At 52.6% G+C, this 20,810-nt stretch overlaps 2 protein-coding genes across 3 annotated transcripts; both read left to right on the top strand.

The window, feature by feature from the left end:
* The first annotated feature begins 5 nt into the window (after window positions 1-5).
* Otop2 (otopetrin 2) lies at window positions 6-8,286 on the top strand. Its single transcript, XM_004860618.3, is given in 7 exon segments — window positions 6-88; window positions 91-348; window positions 1,037-1,173; window positions 2,349-2,407; window positions 2,789-2,910; window positions 4,650-5,530; window positions 7,934-8,286. Coding segments are annotated over 7 exon segments (1,680 nt in total). The 5' UTR covers window positions 6-36; the 3' UTR covers window positions 8,105-8,286.
* Window positions 8,287-9,972: 1,686 nt separating this feature from the next.
* On the top strand, window positions 9,973-20,583 carry Otop3 (otopetrin 3). 2 transcript variants are annotated; one of them, XM_004860619.3, is made up of 7 exons: window positions 9,973-10,207; window positions 14,362-14,778; window positions 14,868-15,004; window positions 15,649-15,707; window positions 15,956-16,074; window positions 18,029-18,843; window positions 19,870-20,583. In XM_004860619.3, the coding sequence occupies exons 2-7, from the start codon at window positions 14,382-14,384 to the stop codon at window positions 20,038-20,040; spliced, it is 1,698 nt and encodes a 565-aa protein (XP_004860676.2). In that variant the 5' UTR covers window positions 9,973-10,207; window positions 14,362-14,381; the 3' UTR covers window positions 20,041-20,583. The 2 variants fall into 2 exon arrangements, with proteins under 2 accessions (XP_004860676.2, XP_021096783.2); XM_021241124.2 differs by lacking the exon at window positions 9,973-10,207 and adding an exon at window positions 11,862-12,053.
* The last annotated feature ends 227 nt before the right edge of the window (window positions 20,584-20,810 follow it).

Genomic DNA, 20,810 nt, shown 5'->3' with positions numbered 1-20,810 from the left:
AGTGACCCCCGCCAGCCTCCTCGAGTCGCCCCCACCATGTCGGAGGCGTTGGCCCTGGGCCCCAAGGAGAGCGCGCAGGCGCCGCGGGCAGCCCCCGCGAGGTGTGGAAGAAGGGCGGCCGCCTGCTGTCGGTGCTGCTGGCCGTCAACGTGCTCTTGCTCGCTTGCACGCTCATCAGCGGGGGCGCCTTCAACAAGGTGGCCGTGTATGACACCGACGTGTTCGCTCTGCTCACCACGATGATGCTGCTGGCCGCGCTCTGGATCCTCTTCTACCTCCTCCGAACGGCGCGCTGCCCCGAAGCGGTGCCCTACCGGGACGCGCACGCCGGACCCATTTGGCTCCGAGGTGCCTGGGGGAGGTGGGCGCAGAGGGGAGCTGCAGGCTGGGGCTCTTGGAGGACCTGCGGAGGGAGCGAGGAGTTCCCCGGGCAGAGCTGCGTGTGACGCTCCTGTGGAAGAAGGAGAAGAGTGAGGGAAAGAAGTCCCGGAGGAGGGGGGAATAGAAGGATGGGATTGGAGGTGGGTGCTCCTTTGCCGCGTCTAAGGATTGGAGAGGCCGTGAAGGGAGAGCCTTTGATGGAGATGGAGAGAGGGGCACGGAAGACAGTAGCAACTGAGAACAGCCTTGTCTAGGGCCCTTCTCTCATCTAGGGAGCCCCTAAGAGGGAGGCACAACAGGGCAGCCAAGCCCTCGTCCATTCACCAATCCATCTTTCAGACCTTCCCTTTGCTCATTTCCCTATTCATCCATCCATTCATCCACTCTCCCACCCATCCATCTTTCCACCCTCCCATTCATCCCTCCGTCCACCTACTCATTCATACACTCATCCTTCTATCCACCTACTCATCTTTCATTCTTAATGTTTGCCCATTTGCCTATTCATCCATCCTCCCACCCTCCCCATTTATCCATCCACCCAATCATCCAGCCGCTCTGACACCTTCCTATCTAGCCACTCGTGCTCAGAACTTGTATGCCACTCTGCAGGCCTTCTCTCTTGCTTCCCTGACCCTCTCTGATCCCATCCCAGGAGGGCTGGTGTTATTTGGAATCTGCACTCTCGTCATGGATGTCTTCAAGACCGGCTACTACTCCAGTTTCTTTGAGTGCCAGTCGGCCATCAAGATCCTGCACCCCCTCATCCAGGCTGTGTTCGTCATTGTCCAGGTGGGTAAGAGGATTTCCCTGAGAATGGCAGAAAGGAGCCAGTGCTTAGCAAGGGGTCAGGAGACCTGTGCTCTCCTTCCCTGAGCAATTAATTAAGCAGGAAAGGACTGCAGTAGGGATCATAGGAGTTCATACATGAGGAAGCACGATGAAATGCTGGATAATGAAGTAATATCTAAATGTGAGCTCCTACTTAGGGGCACTACAATTTTATTCCATCCTAAGTAGTCCTAATAGTCAACACCTAGGAAGTGTGAGTTGAGATAGTTGGTCCTGCCTGCTAGAACTTGGTCTGCCCTCCTCAGGGGCCCTTGGAGGGCAGACTGATGTCTCAGCCCAGGGCATGCTGAAGACATGTCGAGTTTGGCATCAGCATGGCTCCATATTTGGTTTAGGGTTGGTGGGGGGGATTCTGTCACTGAGATTTTCTAAACAAGTTCAATTTCTTTTGTAATCTGTTGCAAAAACACCATTTTGAAAGGTGATCTGATTGAGCTGAGACATGACTGGTCTTACACGGAACCCTGAGAGACAATGGCCCTGTAGCACGACAGAATGACCACAAGGACTGTGCCCTCCCCTGATGCCTGGGTGTCCACAGTTTGACACGCATGTAAACTTGGCATTCCCACAGTTTTAGTTTTGTGCATTTCGTGAGTTTGAAGAATAGTCAGGAAAAATGAAAACACAAACCTCCACATTAAGTCTCCTAGCAGTTATGCACTGGTAGCCAGAAGAGGACAAGGCCTTGAGGGGAACACAGGAGAGGACGCAAGGGGGATGTGGTCAAGGGCAGTGAGAAGTCACCAGAGACCTCTTCTGCCTTGTGAAGACCTAGTGTGAGGCCGGCCCTGCTCCCGGGAATAAATGACAAGGTAGCCAAAGGCCTACTTGTCCCTCCATTACCCTCCCCCCAAAAAACTCACCCAAACCGGAGTTTTACAGCTGACATTTTCCAAACCTTTAAAGAACTAAGAACCACTATTTTTGTACAAACTGTACCATAAAGTGGAAACAGAAAGTGTTCCTAGTCTCCTTTTGTAAAGCTAAAAGGAACCCAGTCACTAGAAGAAGGTCCACTGGCGTAGAGAGACCATAACCCTGGGCATGGACACAGCTCTCTGGAGCTTAGCCTGCTGGCAGAAAAGTGATCCTCCCTCCCTCTCTCAACACAGACTTACTTTCTCTGGGTTTCTGCCAAAGACTGCATTCACGTCCACCTGGATCTGACCCGGTGAGAACTGCAGCTCAGTGACTGTGCCCAGTGTGTCCCCCACCCCCACCCCCAGGGCTGTCTAGCCTGAGCGTGGCTCCTCCCTCTGCCTCCCGGGTGGGGTTTCAGCCAAGGTCCCCAATTTGTCAGCCTGACTCCACGGCACTGTGCCCTCCTCCTTCCCTGGGTGTGTGCGAGGGGGCTGAGCCTCCGGAAATCCCTGGTCCTCTCTCAAGTGGCATCCTGGCCTTCCATACTCAACTCTCCTGTCCACAAGGGCCTGGATGCCTTCTTCCTTCTCAACACCATTCTCAGGAGAGCTCCCCAATCCCCCACCTCTCTAGGGACCCAAGATGAGCCAAAGACTCATGGGCCTCTTTTCCTCCTTCAATCCCCAAACAGATGTGGACTCATGTTCACGCTCACCACCAACCTGGCCATCTGGATGGCAGCCGTGGTGGATGAATCCGTGCACCAGGCCCATTCCTACAGCAATGCCAGCCACACCCGCCTCACCCCTGACCGTGAGTTCCCCCTTAACCCTGACCCTGTGGCTGCCAGGCCTTGGGCCGGGTGCTTTGTGGATTTGTAGTCAGGCAACTGGGCTGTCACAAGGGTATGGAGTCAAGGGTGGAGGCCAGGGCCCTCCTCACACTCCAGACTCTGCCTCAGAAGTATGGATGAAGGGGACAGGAGAGGGGATACTGGGGGCATCTTCTCATCATTGAGAAGTCCAGGTTTCCATCCCACCAGGAAGGGACCCAGGCTCCCGAACAAAAGGGGAGGGGGAAGGGGAAAGAGAGGCAGAGTGGCTCCAAAGTGGAAGTCTGGGATCAGAGGAGAGACCTGGGAAGGAGGAGGTGAGAAATAACCATCTCATCACAATGAGAATAGAGACAATTGACCAAGCCCTGTGTGTCCCTAATGCTTAGTGTCTTATTTAACCTTCACAACTTCCCTTGGAAATGGATACATTAGTATTCCCATTTAGAAATGCAGAAACAAAGGCATAGAGGGCTTAAGTAGCTTACTCAAAGCCCCAGGGCCTGAAATGGGAGGACTAGTCCTCAAATCCATCTTTGCTTTTGACCGGTGAGCCACACTAGGAAGAACAGGGTCCATAGGCTCCAGGTCCCAGTTTTCTTGACTTCCCTCAGGCCCCCCACTAGGCAGAACCAGATTGGAGACTAAGAAACCAGCTCACGTCTGCATGAGGGGCGGTAATCCAGGCACAGAAAGTGTGGCCCCAGCTGCTAAGGACAGCCCAGCCCAGCAGGACTGGCCACCTTGTATGTCTAAAGGATCCTAAGGGGGTTAAAAGCAACCTAGGCAGGAAGTCAACCTGACACAGTGGGTTCTCCACAAGGGTCTGTAGTAGGAGAGGCCCACTGTCAAAGGCCCTGCTTTGGGGTTGGAAGACAAGCCATTTGCTTTAGCTCTCCCATTCCAAGTTATTTTACCTCATTGATCCTCAGCTTCTTCATCTGCAAATCCATTTGGGATAGATCTGGAGTCAAAAGAGATCTTTGCCACTCTGAATTTCAGTCAAGATTCCTTTTGGTAGCCAGGTATGGTGGTGCACACCTGCAATTCTAGCACTGAGAGGCTGAGTCAGGAGGAATGCAAGTTTGACCCCAGCCTGGGCAACTTAGCAATTTAATAAGACCTTGTCTCAAGATTTTTAAAAATTCAAAAGGGCAGGGCCAGGGATTTAGCTCGGTGGTGCTGCTGCCTGCATCACAAGCCCAAGGTCCCAAGTTCGATCTCTGGTACAAAAAAAAAAAATTCAAAAGGGCTGAGGATTTAGCTCAGTGTGAAGGCCCTAGGTTCAATCCTCACTGCTTAAAAAAAATTCCTTTCAGTGTAGTACAAATCAAAAGGAGATCGCAGTGGAGACCTGGGCACAGCAGCTGGTTTTCTGAACAGTCAGGTGCCAGGAAAAGCTTTGGAGAAGCCTGAATTTTAGGGGATCCCAAGAGGGCCACCTTGTCTATCTCAGGGAGCCAGAGGTCATTATGAATGGGAAAGAAGTGAAGGAGTAAAAGGGGGTGAAGTGGAAAGTTCTGTGATTTTGTTTTCATTGAGTATTGATGTTTCTCATAGTCTCTGGCACATAGTAGGTGCTGAATAAATATTTGTAGAAGGAATGAATGTGCCAAGTCCTGTGAAGGCCTTTGGGTGACTAGCAGACAGAGATCCACCCTTACAAAGGTCACAGGCTGGCACAAAAGAGCAGCCTAGTCCTGTGTCCCTCTCTCTGCAGTTGAGCGTGCAAGCAGCTCTAGTGGAGGAGATGCCTGCTCCTGCAACACGGCCATCTGTCAGATCTTCCAGCAGGGTTACTTCTACCTGTATCCTTTCAACATCGAGTACAGCCTCTTCGCCTCCACCATGCTCTATGTCATGTGGAAGAACGTGGGCAGGCTGCTGGCCGCCGCCCTTGGCCACAGCCACACGCCATCCCCACCCAGCCTTTTCCGGGAGACCTATTTTGCAGGCCCAATCCTGGGCCTGATACTATTTATGGTGGGCCTGGTGGTCTTCATCATCTATGAAGTCCAAGTGAGTGGGGAGGGGGCCCGCACCCAGCAGGCCCTGGTCATCTACTACAGTTTCAACATTGTCTGTCTGGGGCTCATGACCTTGGTCAGCCTGAGTGGCTCAGTCATCTACCGGTTTGACCGCCGGGCCATGGACCACCATAAGAACCCCACGCGTACCCTGGATGTGGCCCTGCTGATGGGCGCTGCCCTGGGCCAGTATGCCATCTCCTACTACTCCATCGTGGCCGTGGTGGTGGGCACGCCCAGGGACCTGCTGGGGGCGCTCAACCTGGCCCATGCGCTGCTCATGATTGCCCAGCACACCTTCCAGAATGTGTTCATCATCGAGAGCCTCCACCGGGGACCACCTGGGGAGGAGCCTCCTCGGGAATCTCCCCCCAAGGAACCCTGCCAGGGCCTTACCTTTGCCAACCTGGATGCCCTCCATGCCTTGCCAGCCTGCCCGTCCACCCCCAGGCTGGTCAAGCCCAGCTCTGCAGACCCTCAGGAAGCAGTGGCCATCATCCTGACCCCCAGGGGCCACTGGAGACGCCGGTGCCTAAGAGACATTTCTCTGTTTCTTCTGCTCTGCAATGTCATCGTGAGTAACTGGGAAGGGGTGAGCAGGCCAAGACGAGGCTGATGAAGGATGCTACTGCGGGTCTGTCCAGTCAGCCTTCTCTGCCTTGCCCTAGCGCTCTCGAGGGACTTCCAGCTCTCTAGGGAAGGAGTGGGTTCAGAGGGGCCCAGCTGAAACCCTTGGGCAAACAGCATCTAGGGAACACAGAGAGAGTAAAATCCCAACTTCCAGCCTGTAGGCAGCAGCCAGAGCTGGAGGGGTCCCAGGGAAAGCTGACGTGGGGGGCAGGGTGGAGGCGAGAGGGAGCTGAGAGCTGATGTGGGAGGTGTGACTGCTCCTGGGAACTTGTGACCTGGCTGCTTCTCAAAATATTTGGAGCAGCATCAGGAAGTAACGGAGACCAGTGTGGGTGTGAGCGCTTTGCTAAGGGAGTGCACTGGCAGGCTGGCTGGAAGTGGGGTGTGGATGACAGCTGCCCCCTCCTCGGTGATTTAGCAAAGTCCACACTAAGAGCAACAGACTTCACCTAGTACAAATGTACCACTCCCTGGTGGAAATACCTAGGGCAGAACCCCTCATACTGAAAGTACACCCCAACTTGGAAACATTCCTAGCAGGGCTACAACCGATATAGAAATGCTCCAGCATAGAAATGATCTCTGGTACAGAAATCTCTAATATAGAAACACATACCACGTGGGTACCCTCTGTATCTGCTGGTTGCACAGCCCAGAATTTACCCAAACCTCCGAAGGAAAATATTATTATGTCCTTTTTTTTTTGATACAGGGGATCAAACTCGGGTCCTTGCACTTGCGCATAGTATGTCCTTTAAAATATAGTGTAACTGGGCCGGGGATTTAGCTCAGTGGTTTTGCCACCTGCTGCGCAAGCACAAGGACCTGAGTACAATCCCAGGTACCAAAAAAAATAAAACAAAATATAGTGTAACTGCTATTCGTATAACATTTACATTGAGTTATATATTAGGAGTACAATAATTAAAGGTAATTAAAAATTTTAAAGTATGCAGGAGAATTACATAGGTTAGTATGGAAATATTATGCCATTTATATAAAATGTTTGAACATCCTTGGATTTTGGTATCCATCTGGAACAAATCCCCTGTGTATACCAAGGGACCACTGGGAATCCCAATTAGAAAACAAACAAATTTCCAATGAAAATTGACTCAATATAAAGACAGTTCTTTATGCTGCACCCTCCAGAATATCCCTAATTCAGATACATCCTTAATAGGGGGTGTCCTGTGGCCTGGGGTGTAGCTCAGTCATAGAGCACTTACTAGCATATGTGAAGCCCTGAGTTGGATCCCCAGCATCACAAAAAAAATATGTGCATGGGTACAACCCAATATACAACACCATGCACAGAGTGAATTCTATCCCATGAAATTCTAACTATGTGAAATACACCAACAACCCTGAGACACATTCTTAGTGAAGTGTCACTATGAATGTTGCCCATATGACAGGTCATAGCCCCCATACATAAGACATGATCCCATGCAGGAGCTTTCCAATAGTCAGTTTCACCTTTTAAAAAAAATGTAGAGACTAATCTCACCCGACAAGTGGAAATGCTAAAGCTCAGAACTTCACTATTCATTATGTCTGGGACCTGCTTTGGTAAGGGGGAGGTGGGCTGTCCTGCTCCACCCCCCCACCGCCCAGATCCTGCTGATAGTCTGGGAGCCACCTTTCAGGAGGCTGCTTTTATTCCAGATAGGTGAGCATGAATCAATCTGACAGCATCATCCTTCCTTCCTTCATTTCACTGGACAGAACAGGCTGGGGAGGGGTGGCTATGATGTGCCGAGGATGCAGTTAGTTAGGGCAGGGTTGGTGGTGGCCCAGAAGCCTTTGTCCTTTTCTTCATACTCCTCGCCCAAATGGAGCTACTTGAGCTCCCAGGCAAAGATGAGGTGGGATTCTAGCTTCACCTCCTAAAGCTGAGAGGGGGCCAGGGGGTGGGAGTGAAGTGGGAAAGCAGAGCTCAAGGAGGCTGGGGGGTGTGGCCTTCTGGCTGGGCCCTGAACCCTCTTCCTTGAGCCTCACTGATTCTTACCAGCTGCGGATCCAGCTGTTTGAACCAATTTCTTACATTATCTGTTGAAACTTCCATCCCACAGGTGCCCCCCACACACAAAAAAGAAGGGAGCAGTGACCACAGATAGAGCCTGAGGCTAGAAGTGGGCTGGTTTAGTTGGGCACTCTTCCTGAGCTCCTCAGAGAGTACCAGTATCTGTGCAAGATGCTGGCAGTCACCACAAACTGACACTCAATGACCAGTGTCCACTGAACTAGCAGGCTGGGGTCCCCTCGTGTACCAGACCAGAAAAGCACACAAAGAGTTGCAGGTTTGTTCTGGGCAGGTTCCTGATGCTCCCCTCTCCCTACACAGCTGTGGATCATGCCTGCCTTTGGGGCCCGGCCCCACTTCAGCAACACCGTGGAAGTGGACTTCTATGGCTACTCCCTCTGGGCAGCCATCGTCAACATCTGCCTGCCTTTCGGCATTTTCTACCGCATGCATGCTGTCTCCAGCCTGCTGGAGGTCTATGTGCTGTCCTGAGGCCTTGGACAAAGACATGGGGGCGAGGGTCATCTTGGCTCATGTGCCAGCTCAGTGACTCTCTGGGATTGAACCCCTGCCTGGCAGACATAGTGCCATATTACCAACATTGCCCACTGGCCCCAGAGTGGAATTTTCTCAAAAGTTTATTTTTCCAGGATGAGTTTTTAAATCACAATCAGGATATCCCCATCCACTCTAGCATAACACTAGGACCTGGGGTGACTTGGGAAGGGAAATCTTTCTCCAAAGCTTTCCTAGGACCTGGTAGGGTCTGGTAGTATGGGCTCTGGCTCTGTCCTGAACCCTAGTCACATGGCCTGGCCAGTGCACTGTCTGGAACTAGGAATCAATAAAACCTTGATTCACTTGTCCTCTCTTCTTGTCTCAGTGCTCCATCTGAGGTAGTCACGGAGAAGGACTTGGCAATCAGAACTGGAAAAGCCCAAAGATTTTTCAGGCTTCATGCTTTTCCATGAGTGAGCTGGGTCTGCATTGCACACTGTCTGTACAGTAGGTAAATGGGTGGTGACTGGGAGTGGATGTGTGGATGAAGTGTGGATGAAGTGCCCAAGCTGCCGCCTTCCTCCAGGTATCACACTCAGGTACTCATTTTTTTATGTGTCTCATGACATAACAAAAGTTAGGAAAGACTGATAGTCCAATGCTCACAATTTACAAAGAAGGAATCTGAGGCCCGGAGAGGTAAAATGACTTGCCCAAGGTTACACAGCCAGAGAGCCTGAGCCTTTCGACTAAGAATAATAGTCTTCAAATTTCTTAAAGAGTAGCAGAACTTTTTATTAATATATTTAAAAGTTGACACATCGTAATTTGTACATAATTATGGAGTACAATGTGGCATTTCAGCCATGTATACAATGTGTCACAATCAGATTAGGGTAATTGGCATTTCTATCATCTCACCGCACAGATCATTTCTTTGTGTTGGGAGCATTCAAAATTTCTCTTCACAATTTGGAAATATCTGGTGAATTGCTGTCAATCATACTTACCCTACTGTGCTACAGGACACTGGGAGTCGTTCCTCCTCCTGTCCAATTACACCTTCATGCCCATTAACCATAACCAGCAGAACTTTTTACCATCAAAAAATATTTCAGGAATTTCAGAAACCCATAACATAGACACAAATATAGGACGACTCTATTAAAAACAGTTTGGGGAACTCAGATCCTTACCCCTGAGCCTCTCTCTCCCCACCCATCTCTGGGGGGGGGGTGGGGTCCATGAAGAGCTGCACCTTAGGGCTTCTTCGGTGCCAAAGGCAGAGTAATGGACTTGGAGGCAGGGAGACAGAGATAAAGGGCCCAGAGATGGGGCAGAAGCCTCCTCGAAGCCAGCCAGGGTGGTCGGCAGGAGGAGGGGCTAGGCAAGGAGCGGGGTGTGGACTGGGGTGGGAGCAGGGGGCATTTTGGGGGGCAGTTCGGGTATAGTGGGACATTAAGCCCAGGGGACATCAGAGGAAAACTGTCTAGACTCTGTCAGCAGCATGAGGTCTGCGGGATCAGAGGCCACAGGGAAAGCTGAGGCGGGGCGGAGGGAGCTGACTGCCTTCCTCCTTGTCAGGATGAGGCCTTAACCCCATCTCTTCAGTTCTGGTGATAAGATACAGGAAGGACGACCCCAGACCTGGAAGGGGGAAGGGGGCCCACTCCCAGCTCGGTTGCCAGAGGAAAGTGCGGCCTGAACCCCGGGCCTCAGGATATTGCACTTCCAATCCACTCCCCCTGAGGGCAGGCTGCCAGCGCAGAGCCAGTCCACCTGCCAGCGACCCTGCGCCCCTCCCAGTCACCCTGCGCCCCAGCACCGCTTCCGGCCCCGCCCGCCTGTCCAGCCTCCCCGCCATTGGCTGCTGGCTCTGGGCCCGAGTCCCGGCGGGGTAATTAACGAGGGATTAATGAGATTCCCAAAGTCAACAGAAAAATCGATGGGTCGTGGAGCCCGCGCGGCGGCTGCGCAGTCCCGTGGGGGGAGGGCTTCGGGGGCATCGGTCGGGGGCGCTGGAGCCTCACCTGGACTGACGGACTGCGCAGCGCTCAGCTGGTGGTCAGCCCGCCGCAGTGCCCTCCCAGGCCTCAGGTAAGGCTCCCTGCGCCGCCGCTTGGACCTGGAGCGGTCTCGGACCGCAGGGAGAACATTCCCACGAACCTACCCTCACACACACACACACACACACACACACACACACACACACACACACACACACAAACACTGCTTCTAAAGCAGGGAATCAGGAGCTAGGGGGATGCAGGGACTAAAGGTAGAGAGCAGAAGACCGGCAAGGGGTCAACTCCTTTACTCCGGTGCCTCGCCCCTTCTCTGCTCCCACCCCCTCGGGCTCTGCTCACCTCCATTCCACGGACTGGGGGCGCACAGAGGTCAGCAGGACCCACCCCGTCCCGGCCAGATCCACACAGCTGAAAGGGGGCGCCGAGCGCGGAAGAAGCGAGAAACCTGGTTAAAGGGGTAATGGGGCTGGGGCTGCCTGGATGCCTGGCCTGGTCCTGCAGCCCCTCAGGTGGCTCGGATCCTGAACCTGCTCTGCCTTCGCTCAGCAGCCTCCGCACCGGCTGGTTCTGCGCTCCCAGACGCGCCCTGAGCCCCGACGGCACCTCGGCTTTCATCGCCCGCCTCCGACCTCGATCCATAAACCAGTTTGTGTCCCGGCCCTCCCTGGGGCTGGCGACCAGAAGAGCGAAGAGCGGCAGGGCGTGCCAGGGGAGGCGGCCTCCTTGTGTGTCAGGCGCATTCTCCCCCAGCCCTCTCCCGAGACCCCCCGGAGTACCCACTCCGACCCCAGCCCGCGGTGAACCTAAGTCACTCCTTTGGTAGCTCCCTTTACCGATTATGGTTGCACCTCGGAGGTGGAAAAGTCAAGAAAACTGTCAGAGAGCAATGAGAGGACCTGGAACCTTGCTCCAGTGTCCCCTCTAGCCCTGCAATCTGACAAAAATCGTCCCTGGAATTCACCAATAACCCCTACCCTTCCCTCCTCTCCAGGACCTCCTATGAACACGAATAGGCAACACGGGCTGCTCTATACACTTGTACGTGTTAAATCATATAAATCTGACAACACCCTATAAGGCAGGTATCATGGATTAACTCATGTATTTGTTCAAGAAATGACCAAGCATCTCCTAGCACTAGGTAGTACCATTCCATAGTTGTATATTTGTTTACAGCACTGAGTGAGGCACTGAGTCTCAGTAGCTTGTCACGAAAGTACTGTATTACAGTAAATGCCAGAAGCAGGGCTCTCCACCATTAGGGTAGCCTGCTTGGCGGGTGGGGCAGGGACAGGTTCTGGGGAAGGCGACGTGGAGCCGCTGGACTGGCAGAAAAGGAGCAAAGAGGTGTCCCTCTGAGCCTGGCCTTTCTCAATCTGAGCGAAGAAAAAGATAACGATTTCCTGGAAAACTCCTCGGCCTCCCCCGGATGGAAGGGGTTAATAGCGAGGGGCTCTGTCCACCGCTCTGGTGCTGAAAGTTCCTCAGGGACCGCCGTAGTCAATGAGCAAATATAGGAAATATAGGAACAGAATCGTCCTGCCAGTGCTAGATTTCCGGGGTTCGAGTTAATCAGGACCGGATCTCTGCCTGTGGGAACTCCAGACTTTAAGAGGAGCCAGCCGCACCCACAGTAAGCCTGACAGCACACACCCGCTCTCAGCAGGGAGGAGTGGCCCCAGCAAAGTAATCACTTCGTGCTTCGGCAGAGTGATTCAGGGGTGAATGGGATGGCAAGGTCATCGGAGGGAAATGACGGCTGAGGGAGAAGGGAGAGTAAGGCTGGCAGGAGCCAGGAGACCACAGGGGAAATGTGGAGCCCTCTCTTGGGTCTGGATGGATGTGGGGGGCAGGAGCCCAGAGTGTGGCCAGGGGCCCGAAACAGGAGGAAGTGGAATTTGCCCCAGGATGGCAAGGTAAAGTGGGAAAGGGGTGAAAATCATTTGTAAAATCTCAAAAAGAGGGCCAAGGTTTAGTATTCCTTTTGCTACAGGAGAAGAGCAGAAGGTGCACATATTGCTCAGGATGTATATGTGGGAGAGGGGGAATCCAGAGAAGACATTTAAGAGCCCAGTGTGACAGTGGGCTTCTGGTAATTGAGTAAAGTTCAAAGCTCAGGGTCTTCAGGGAGGGACAGAACAAAGCACAGCTAATTAAGATAGAGCCTGCTGGGTGATACACCAGAAGTGGGGGAGGGTAAGTGAGGGCCAATAGGGGACCCTCACCCAGGCTGGGCAGGGCAGTTAGGGAGTCACTAAGCCTGCTAAATCATCTCTGCTGAGTCCTGAAGGACACGCTAGAGTCACCAAGGGACAAGAAGGGTGGACATTCAAGTCAAAAATGGGGGTGTGGGCAGAAATGTAGGTGAGCAAAAGCAGAGGGCACTCTGGGAGCTGCATCAGGATGGCACAGCTGGGGAGGGGAGTGGAGCCTGGATACTACATTGGGGAGGTAAATCAAGGCCAGTCCAGGAGGTAGCAGCAGCCATCCTGCCCTAAGTGCTGTATGGACCAGGTCCTTGCATACATGTCCATCTTGTTTCATCCTGAAAGACCACACAGGCCACACAGCAGGTGTTTGGACTTATTTATACTAAGGATAGCTGGTTGTCTTTGCAGAGCTCTCAGGAGGAAACAGACATCATGGGGAGGGATTTCAGTCCAGGAGAGAGCAGAGGGAGCCCTGACTAGTGTTATGGCTGGGGTTGGAAAAAAAAAATCTAAGAGCAGGGCCAGGGATTTAGCTCAGTGGTTTCACCACCTGCTGCGCAAGCCCAAGGACCTGAGTTCAATCCCCAGTACCAAAAAAAAAATCTAAGAGCAGTTTGGGAGCTGGAATGGACAGGCTTGGGCCTGAGGAGATGCAAAGGACAAAGGGAGAGGTGAGGTGGGTATTTGGTCCTCTGTCTGGAGAATGGGCAGTGAGCGCATGGAGCCCTGAGCCCTAGGGTGGCAGGGACACTCAAGGGAGCCTCTCCTGCAGAAGAGCACACAGAAGCAGTGGCACAGTCTTGCAGCTCAATTCTGCTGGGAAGGAAAAGCAGCCAAAGGAGCCCAGACAGGACAGTGCTGTACTCGGAGCTGCGGGTGCTGGGTGGCCCCAGATCTGGCCTAAGCAAGTAGTGGTAGAGTGATTGGCCTGAGTGAAAGCTTGGGGAGTGGGGGTGAAGAGGTGGCAGGAAATATGCAGGGAAAGAAGGGGGTCAAGGATAGTGTCTCCACAGTGTGCTGGCCATTCATGGGACATCTGGGGGTGGGTAGGGCCAAATGGAAGTTACCTCTGTTAAGGTGGAAGGCGTAGTATCAGCAATGATCCCTACCTGTCTCATATACTTTGCAAGTCAATCCCAGAACTTTCTCCCTTAACTTTTAATGTGCTTTAAAATTAATTTTAGTTACATAAATTATGCTACTTTAAAAAATACTGGAACATTAAACTTAAAGGGAATCTACCGCTTCCAGCCTAGTCTCCATCATCCCTTCCCCTGAAGAAAATCCCGCTGTAAATCCAGCAGGTATCTTCTAGACCCTTCAAAAGTAATTTTATTTTTTAAAAAGTAATTTTGTAGGGCTGGGGATTTAGCTCAGGGGTTTCGCTGCCTGCTGCACAAGCTCAAGGACCCGATTTTGATCCCCGGTACCAAAAAAAAGTAATTTTACAGACACCTTATGTAGCTATAATAGAGATCACAGAATTCTTCCTCACCAGGCCCAGACTCAATCTCAGAATCCTGCTCAACACCACACTGTAGGCAACCATAACCCATCCAGTTAGAGTTGGAGAAGATGCAACCTGACTTCCCCAATTTCAGGAGTGAAATTCCTCCCAAAAGTCAGCAGGATAACAAGCTGCCTTTTGTTCATGAAAAGCCCCAGTTTCCAGGCACTAGAAAATGCCCCTGACTCCCTTGACTGACATGACATCATTGTCCCACCTTGGAATTAGGGCCTGAGTCATTACCAAGCCGAGTGGCCCAACTGAGAGTGGGATAGGGCAAGTGGTCCTCCAGTTGTTGAATCAATTCCTTACATCTGTGTGCAGAACTGTCTTTGATAATGCCACTTCCTTGGGGCCTGTGAGGTAGGTTGTGTAGCTGCTATTATTTCCAACATCCCAACTAGACACATTGGATAGCTTACCTAGGTTATACAGCTGTTAGGGACAAAGGTAGAATCAAACCTGGTTCAACCTGGCAGCCACCTTAGAGCCTTTTTCTCTCTCTAGGGCCTGCTGAGGCTCCACCCATGGCCTCTCTCGAAACACAGGAAACTGAAGCAACCCCAGCCAAGGAAGACCAAATGGACTTGGGGGCCAAGGAGACAGGGTACCCAGGCCCACCACGGCAGCGGTCCTGGCTGGGACGCCATTGCTCCCTGTTGCTGAGGCGAGACCAGCAGGCCCAGAAGGCTGGGCAGCTCTTCTCAGGGCTCCTGGCCCTCAATGTGGTGTTCCTGGGTGGAGCCTTCATCGGCAGCATGATCTTCAACAATGTGTCCATCACTCTGGGTGATGTGTGGATCTTGCTGGCTGCACTGAAGACACTGTCCCTTCTGTGGCTCCTGTACTACATGGTGGGCACCACACGGCAGCCTCACGCAGTGCTCCATCGCGACCCTCATGCAGGACCCGTCTGGGTGCGGGGTGAGTACCAGGGTGCCCAATGGAGGGAGAGAACCAGGGGGGACCACTGGCTCCAAAGAGGGGTGCCAATCCCTGCCTGGCCCAGCCAGGCTCTCTGGTGCTCTTCGGCAGCTGCACCATCTGCCTCAACGTCTTCCGCATCGGCTATGACGTGAGCCACAGCCACTGCAAGTCACAGCTGGAGCTCGTCTTCCCAGCCATTGAGATCATCTTCATGGGCTTCCAGGTAACAGACCTCTGCCATGTTCGGGCCACCAGGGACACACTCTACCACCCAGGCCCCTGCATGCACATCCCTACCTGTGCCAGAAGCAGCCATAAGGCAACACCTCTGTGCCCTGGTGTGTAGACACACGTGCTGTGGCCCTTGAACGGTTGCTGTCTCCTGTGTGCCTGCATCCACACACACCTATGTGTGCTTGCATCAACACACACCACACACCGTGACTCCCAGATGTATACATCTATAAATAGGCCTACCTGATCATGTATCTAAACATGCACTAAACATGTACCTGATATACAACCCGGGTACACAAATCTCTTCATCACAATAATGTCCAGCTCTCTCTCAAGTTTCTGCTATGCACCAGCCCATGTCAGGTGCTATATTTGTATGACCTTTATTTCCCCTACCAAGTAAGCATTTTCCCCAAGCAGTGGGTACTTTGGCCCCCTCTGCAGAGCTGAGACCACTAAAATTTAGAGATATTTGGCCACTGGCCTAATGTCACACAGCAAAGAAATGGAAGAGCTGGGATTCCAACCTGGGCTCCCTCACTGTCCCTTCCATGGTAAATACACAAGCAACACCCACCATGGTCCCACCACTCTCACCAGCCCCTGGATTCAAGGCCCTGTTTCTTTCAGACCTGGGTGCTCTGGAAACATTGTAAGGACTGTGTTCAAATCCAGACCAACCTCACTAGGTAAGTCTTCTCTCCCACCAAAACCTCCCAGGGTTCTCAGTGCCTCCACAGCTTCCTGGGAAGGGGAGTCTTGGGGCTTTGGATTAGTCTGGGATTCATCTCAGGTGGCCTCTAGGGCAGCCTCTCCTGAAGCCCTAATGGGATTTTCCTTTGGGACCAAGTGTTCACCCCACCAGCAGTCAGTGGTGAGGACCTGGCACCCAGAGAGTCAGCCAGGCCGAGTGAGCAGAGCATGATCCTCCCTCTAGGTGTGGCTTGATGCTGACCCTGGCCACAAACCTGCTGCTGTGGGTTCTGGCTGTGACCAATGATTCCATGCACCATGAGATCGAGGCTGAGCTCAGCGCCATCATGGAGAAGTTCTCAGGTACAGAGGGGACCAGACCTCCCCCGAAAAACACACACACACAAACACACACACACACCCCCACACACACGCACACTAGACCACTACACTCCCACAAGCTGGTGAGGTTTGGGGAGCTATAGAGTTGGGAGCAGACAGATAGCAAACCAAAAACTGCAGTTTATCCAGGGTATGTTTCAAACTCCAAGAGAGGTTGGCATCCTGTAGCCCTGATCCCAGCAGCCCTGTGGCTGTCACCAAGCTAACCACTAATCCTGGTTGAGCTGGTCACTGAGAAGTCCTTCAGGTATGTGCCCCACCTATGGTATTTGCATTTTACTTGTAAGGAACGCAACACGCTTCATGGCTGAAAGGAATGTTTCTCTAATACAAATGTAGGCAGGCCTGGGCATATCAGGCAGGGCAGAAGATTTGTAGGCAGAAAAAACTCTCTAGATTGTCCTATCCGACCAATTCTCAGCCTGTATGGTCTTCCCTCACAAGCTCCATCCCATAAGCCCAGATGGGAACCTTGCAATCTGTGGGATTCAGCCACACCTGTGGGTCTACTCCCCACCCCACCCACAGGTAGCATCAAGACCTGGTGCAGCCAAGCCCTCCCAACACACATGCATTTATACACCTTTCCACAAATTGTGCCATGTGTATGTGCTGTGGCCACTCCTTATGCTCTGTTTTTTTCAAAAAACTATTTAAAGGGTCCTTGCGCTTGTGCAGCAGGCGGTGAAACCACTGAGCTAAATCTCCAGCCCCCAAAAAATTTTTTTTAAATAAACTATTTAAAGGGAATTTTGGGCAAGTGACATCATGGTTTTTTTTTTTAATCAAAAAAGCTCAAATGTACAGATGAGTTGAAGAACAGAAAATAGCCATCATCTGGATGTAATAAAGATTAACATTTTGCCACATTTATTTTAATTTTTTGCTAAGTAAGTTTTGGAAATCATGGCATTTAATCTCAAAACATTTCAGTATGCATTTTTTTTTTTTTGGTACTGGGAATTGAACTCAGGGCCTCAAGCTTGCCAGGCAGGTACTGTACTGCTGAGCTACATCCCAGGCCCCAGTATGCATCTCTTAAAAAATGAATGTTGCCAGGCATGCTGGCATGTGCCTATATTCCCAGCACCTTCTGAAGCAGGACGATTGCCACAGGTTCAAGGCCAGCTTGGGCTACATAATGAGAGGCCAGCCTGAACTACATAGCAAGAACCCATCTCAAAAAAAAAAAGTATAATTCCCTACATTACCATATGATCTTTTAACTGCTAACAAAATTCCTTAACATCACTCCAATTTTCTATATTCCACTTTCTCCAGTGAGTCCAGGAAATGTCTTCTGCAGATGGTTGGTTCAAGCATGCAACATGTTTACTTAAAACTATTAGGTCTCTTTTTCCCTACTGACATTGAGATTTGTCTAGTTGCTTCTTAGTGGTAGCATTTAACTTGTTCCTCTGCCCCCTGTTCTTCCAACAAATTGAAAGAAAGGAGCAAAGGGTCAATTAAATTCAGATTAGACATTTTGGTGTCTGCATTTCCCTGGTGATGCCATGTACTTTTAAAGTCAGCTGGGCCTCACTACCCCGGTGTCCTCAGCTGTGGCAGCCAGATCCTCCACTGTACATGACAGGTGTCCCCTGCCCAGCAAGTGATTTGTGGTCATGACATTCGGCACCAGGGACATAACGTTTTAACTGCTTTATGTAACCTTGGTACCTGAAGTCTTGAATCCCTACGTAAAAAAATGATAAAAAAAAAAAAAAAGAATGATCATTCTGTGATTTCCAATTTCTATGTCCGGGCCACAGATGTTTCCACATCTGTAAAATGAGCACCTGGCTTGATCCCTCCCACCTCTCGAAAGTTTGGGTGGGGGTAGGAGTGGTTGGTGCTGCTGGGTTTTCTCAGAACAAGGCCACTGAAAGTGGCCTCCTGCTCTGCCCACTCCCAGGCAATGGGACCAACACCTGTCTGTGCCTCAACGCCACAGCGTGCGAGGTCTTCCAGAAGGGCTACCTGATGCTCTACCCCTTCAGCACTGAGTACTGCCTCATCTGTTGCGCTGTGCTCTTCGTCATGTGGAAGAATGTGGGCCGCCACCTGGTAGCCCACGTGGGCACCCACCCCAACTCCCCACCCTTCCGCCTGCACGGCGCCATCTTTGGGCCGCTACTGGGCCTGCTGGCACTGGTGGCGGGCGTGTGCATCTTCGTGCTCTTCCAGATCGAGGCGAGCGGCCCCAACATTGCCCGCCAGTACTTTACCCTCTATTACGCCTTCTACGTGGCCGTGCTGCCAGTCATGAGCCTGGCGTGTCTGGCGGGCATGGCTATCCACGGGCTGGAGGAGCGTGAGCTGGACACACTCAAGAACCCGACCCGAAGCCTGGACGTGGTGCTGCTGATGGGCGCCGCGCTCGGCCAGATGGGCATCGCCTACTTTTCTATCGTGGCCATCGTGGCCACTCACCCCAACGAGCTGCTCAACCAGCTCATCCTGGCCTACTCCCTGCTGCTCATCCTCCAGCACATCACCCAGAACCTCTTCATCATCGAGGGCCTGCACCGCCGCCCGCTGTGGGAGGTGGCTCCCCAGGGCCTGGCGGGGAAGCCAGAGGCCGAGCACTCCCGCAGGGGCTCCCTGCTGGAGCTGGGCCAGGACCTGCGAAGGGCCTCACTGGCCTACATCCACTCCTACAGCCACCTCAACTGGAAGCGGCGTGTGCTCAAGGAAATCTCACTCTTCCTCATCCTCTGCAACATCACAGTGAGTGGTGGGGGCTGGGCCAGCCGGGGAGGGGCACACCTAAGTGGACCTCACTCAGGGAGGAGAGGATCAAGTTCACATGCCTCTTTCCACCTAGCTCGGTGCTGCTTGAGAGCAGGAAGTGCCCCCCCCCAAGCGGCCTGGCATGAATAAAAGTGCCAAGCACATAGCTGAGTGCTCCTCCCAAACAAATAAGATTTCCACCCTCCACAGCCACTGTCTAGCTGCCAAGGCACCTGTTAGAGAATCACCACTGAATTTTTCCACTGAATTTGATCAGAAGAAGAGATCAGAAGGTGCGTAGTTTTCTAAACAATCCTAGTGAAAAATGGCGATCGCTTAGCTCCCAGTGGCTATAACAACAGGCACTGTTACTGTCCCCACTGGACAGAAGAGGAAACTGAGGCTTAGGAGTTGTTTGGCCCAATATTCCACAGTCTGTGAATGGCAGTGTTGTGACAACTCAGAGTTGTTTGACTCCAAACCCCTAATACACTGAAAATACAAGTGAGACCCAAGGTCCAGGCAGGGAAGTAATAAATTGGTCCAAAGTGCACTAGGAGCTCAGAAAAGTGTGAGCCCACATGGCCAAGGCAGGAATCTGGAAGGTTTGATCTGGGCCTACAGGATGGACAGAAGTTGGACAGGAAGGCAGAAGGGGACAGGGTGGGGCTGTAACTAGCACGAGGGGGAGGCCTGATCTCTGGGCCCCAGGGAGCACAGCTGGGCAGAGCAGCTTGCTGGCTGGGAATTCTCGCCACACACCATGGGTGGAGGCAGCCTGGGGGGCTCCTGCTCCATCCGGAGCTCAGGCTGTCCCAAGCACACCAGGGAGGCGGCTGAGGCTTCTGCAATGTGGGGCACAGAAGACGTGGGCCGAGAGGAGCTTGCCCTGAAAGCCCAAGATGATGAGGCTGGAGTGACGCTGGAGGACCACAGGTTCTGGGGCCTGTCTGCCCTGAGCTGAGTGCCTTGGGGCAGCAGGTAGCACCCTCTCTACTCACCCCCTTCTCTCCCACCCCGCAGCTGTGGATGATGCCTGCGTTTGGCATCCACCCGGAGTTCGAAAATGGCCTGGAGAAGGAATTCTATGGCTACCGGACATGGTTCACCATTGTCAACTTCGGCCTGCCTCTGGGCGTGTTCTACCGCATGCATTCTGTTGGGGGGCTGGTAGAGGTCTACTTGGGGGCCTGAGCTCTCCAAGAAATCACCCTCATGGAACTCCAAAGGGCCAAAGGAAGATGGTGGCCCAAGGCTCTGTGCAGATGGCTTATTCCAAGAGGTGCAGAGGCCCCCCAAAGCCTCCCCCTTCCTGAGAGAGGGAGACACTGCCAGTAGCCCAAGAGCAAGGCCAGGGCATCGATACAGCTTTGGATGCCCACTCCCAGGCCTGGGCTCATGCCTGCCCCTGCCTTACCACCACAGTGTGTGCGGCACAGGCTGACCTCAGGAGGCTGTCAAGGGCTCCACTACTCTCAGGAAGGGTCAGACCTAAATGATGGAATCCAAGGGTGCAGGAGAGCGCACCCCTCCCCATCCAGGCCTCAGGGCCTGCCTCCTGCGAGGGCCATGTAGTCCAAGCTTGGCCCAGGATGTTCAGGGAGCTCAGAGTCCTGCAGGCAGCCCTGCCCCTCTCTCCCCACACACCCATCTTCTAATGAGCTCATTAATTAGCTGCCAGGCAGGGCTCAACAGCTCTCTCTTGCTACCATAAACACTGTTTGTTTGATCGATTGCATTCAGGCTTTGTGGCATTTGTTCCCAGGAATAGATGTGACACTCCAGGCACAGTGGGAAGGATGGTTGTCCTGGGTAGGGCTGTGGCCTGGGACGGTCCCATTCCTAGGTCAGGAAGGGCCTAAACCAGTCCCTTCTTTGATCCATGAGTCAGTGGGAAGAGCTGGGCTGGGGCTCCTGCAGTCCTCACCTCCCCCGCTGAACACCACCCTTTCTCTGGGACAGAG

This window comes from Heterocephalus glaber, unplaced genomic scaffold (assembly GCF_053883595.1).
Source record: "Heterocephalus glaber isolate CG9 unplaced genomic scaffold, H.glaber_assembly_v1.0 deba00000937, whole genome shotgun sequence".
NCBI lineage: Eukaryota > Metazoa > Chordata > Mammalia > Rodentia > Bathyergidae > Heterocephalus > Heterocephalus glaber.
The sequence above is the reverse complement of the archived record's forward strand: the minus strand, read 5'-3'. Positions and strand labels throughout refer to the sequence as shown.

What these genes read in the sequence shown, in the direction of transcription:
- Otop3 (XM_021241124.2), top strand. Translation starts at nt 11,978, where the DNA reads ATGTGGGGGGCAGGAGCCCAGAGTGTGGCCAGGGGCCCGAAACAGGAG. An exon ending in ATTTGCCCCAGGATGGCAAG is followed by an intron (nt 12,054 to 14,361) that starts GTAAAGTGGGAA and finishes TTCTCTCTCTAG; the next exon opens with GGCCTGCTGAGGCTCCACCC. An exon ending in TCATCTTCATGGGCTTCCAG is followed by an intron (nt 15,005 to 15,648) that starts GTAACAGACCTC and finishes TGTTTCTTTCAG; the next exon opens with ACCTGGGTGCTCTGGAAACA.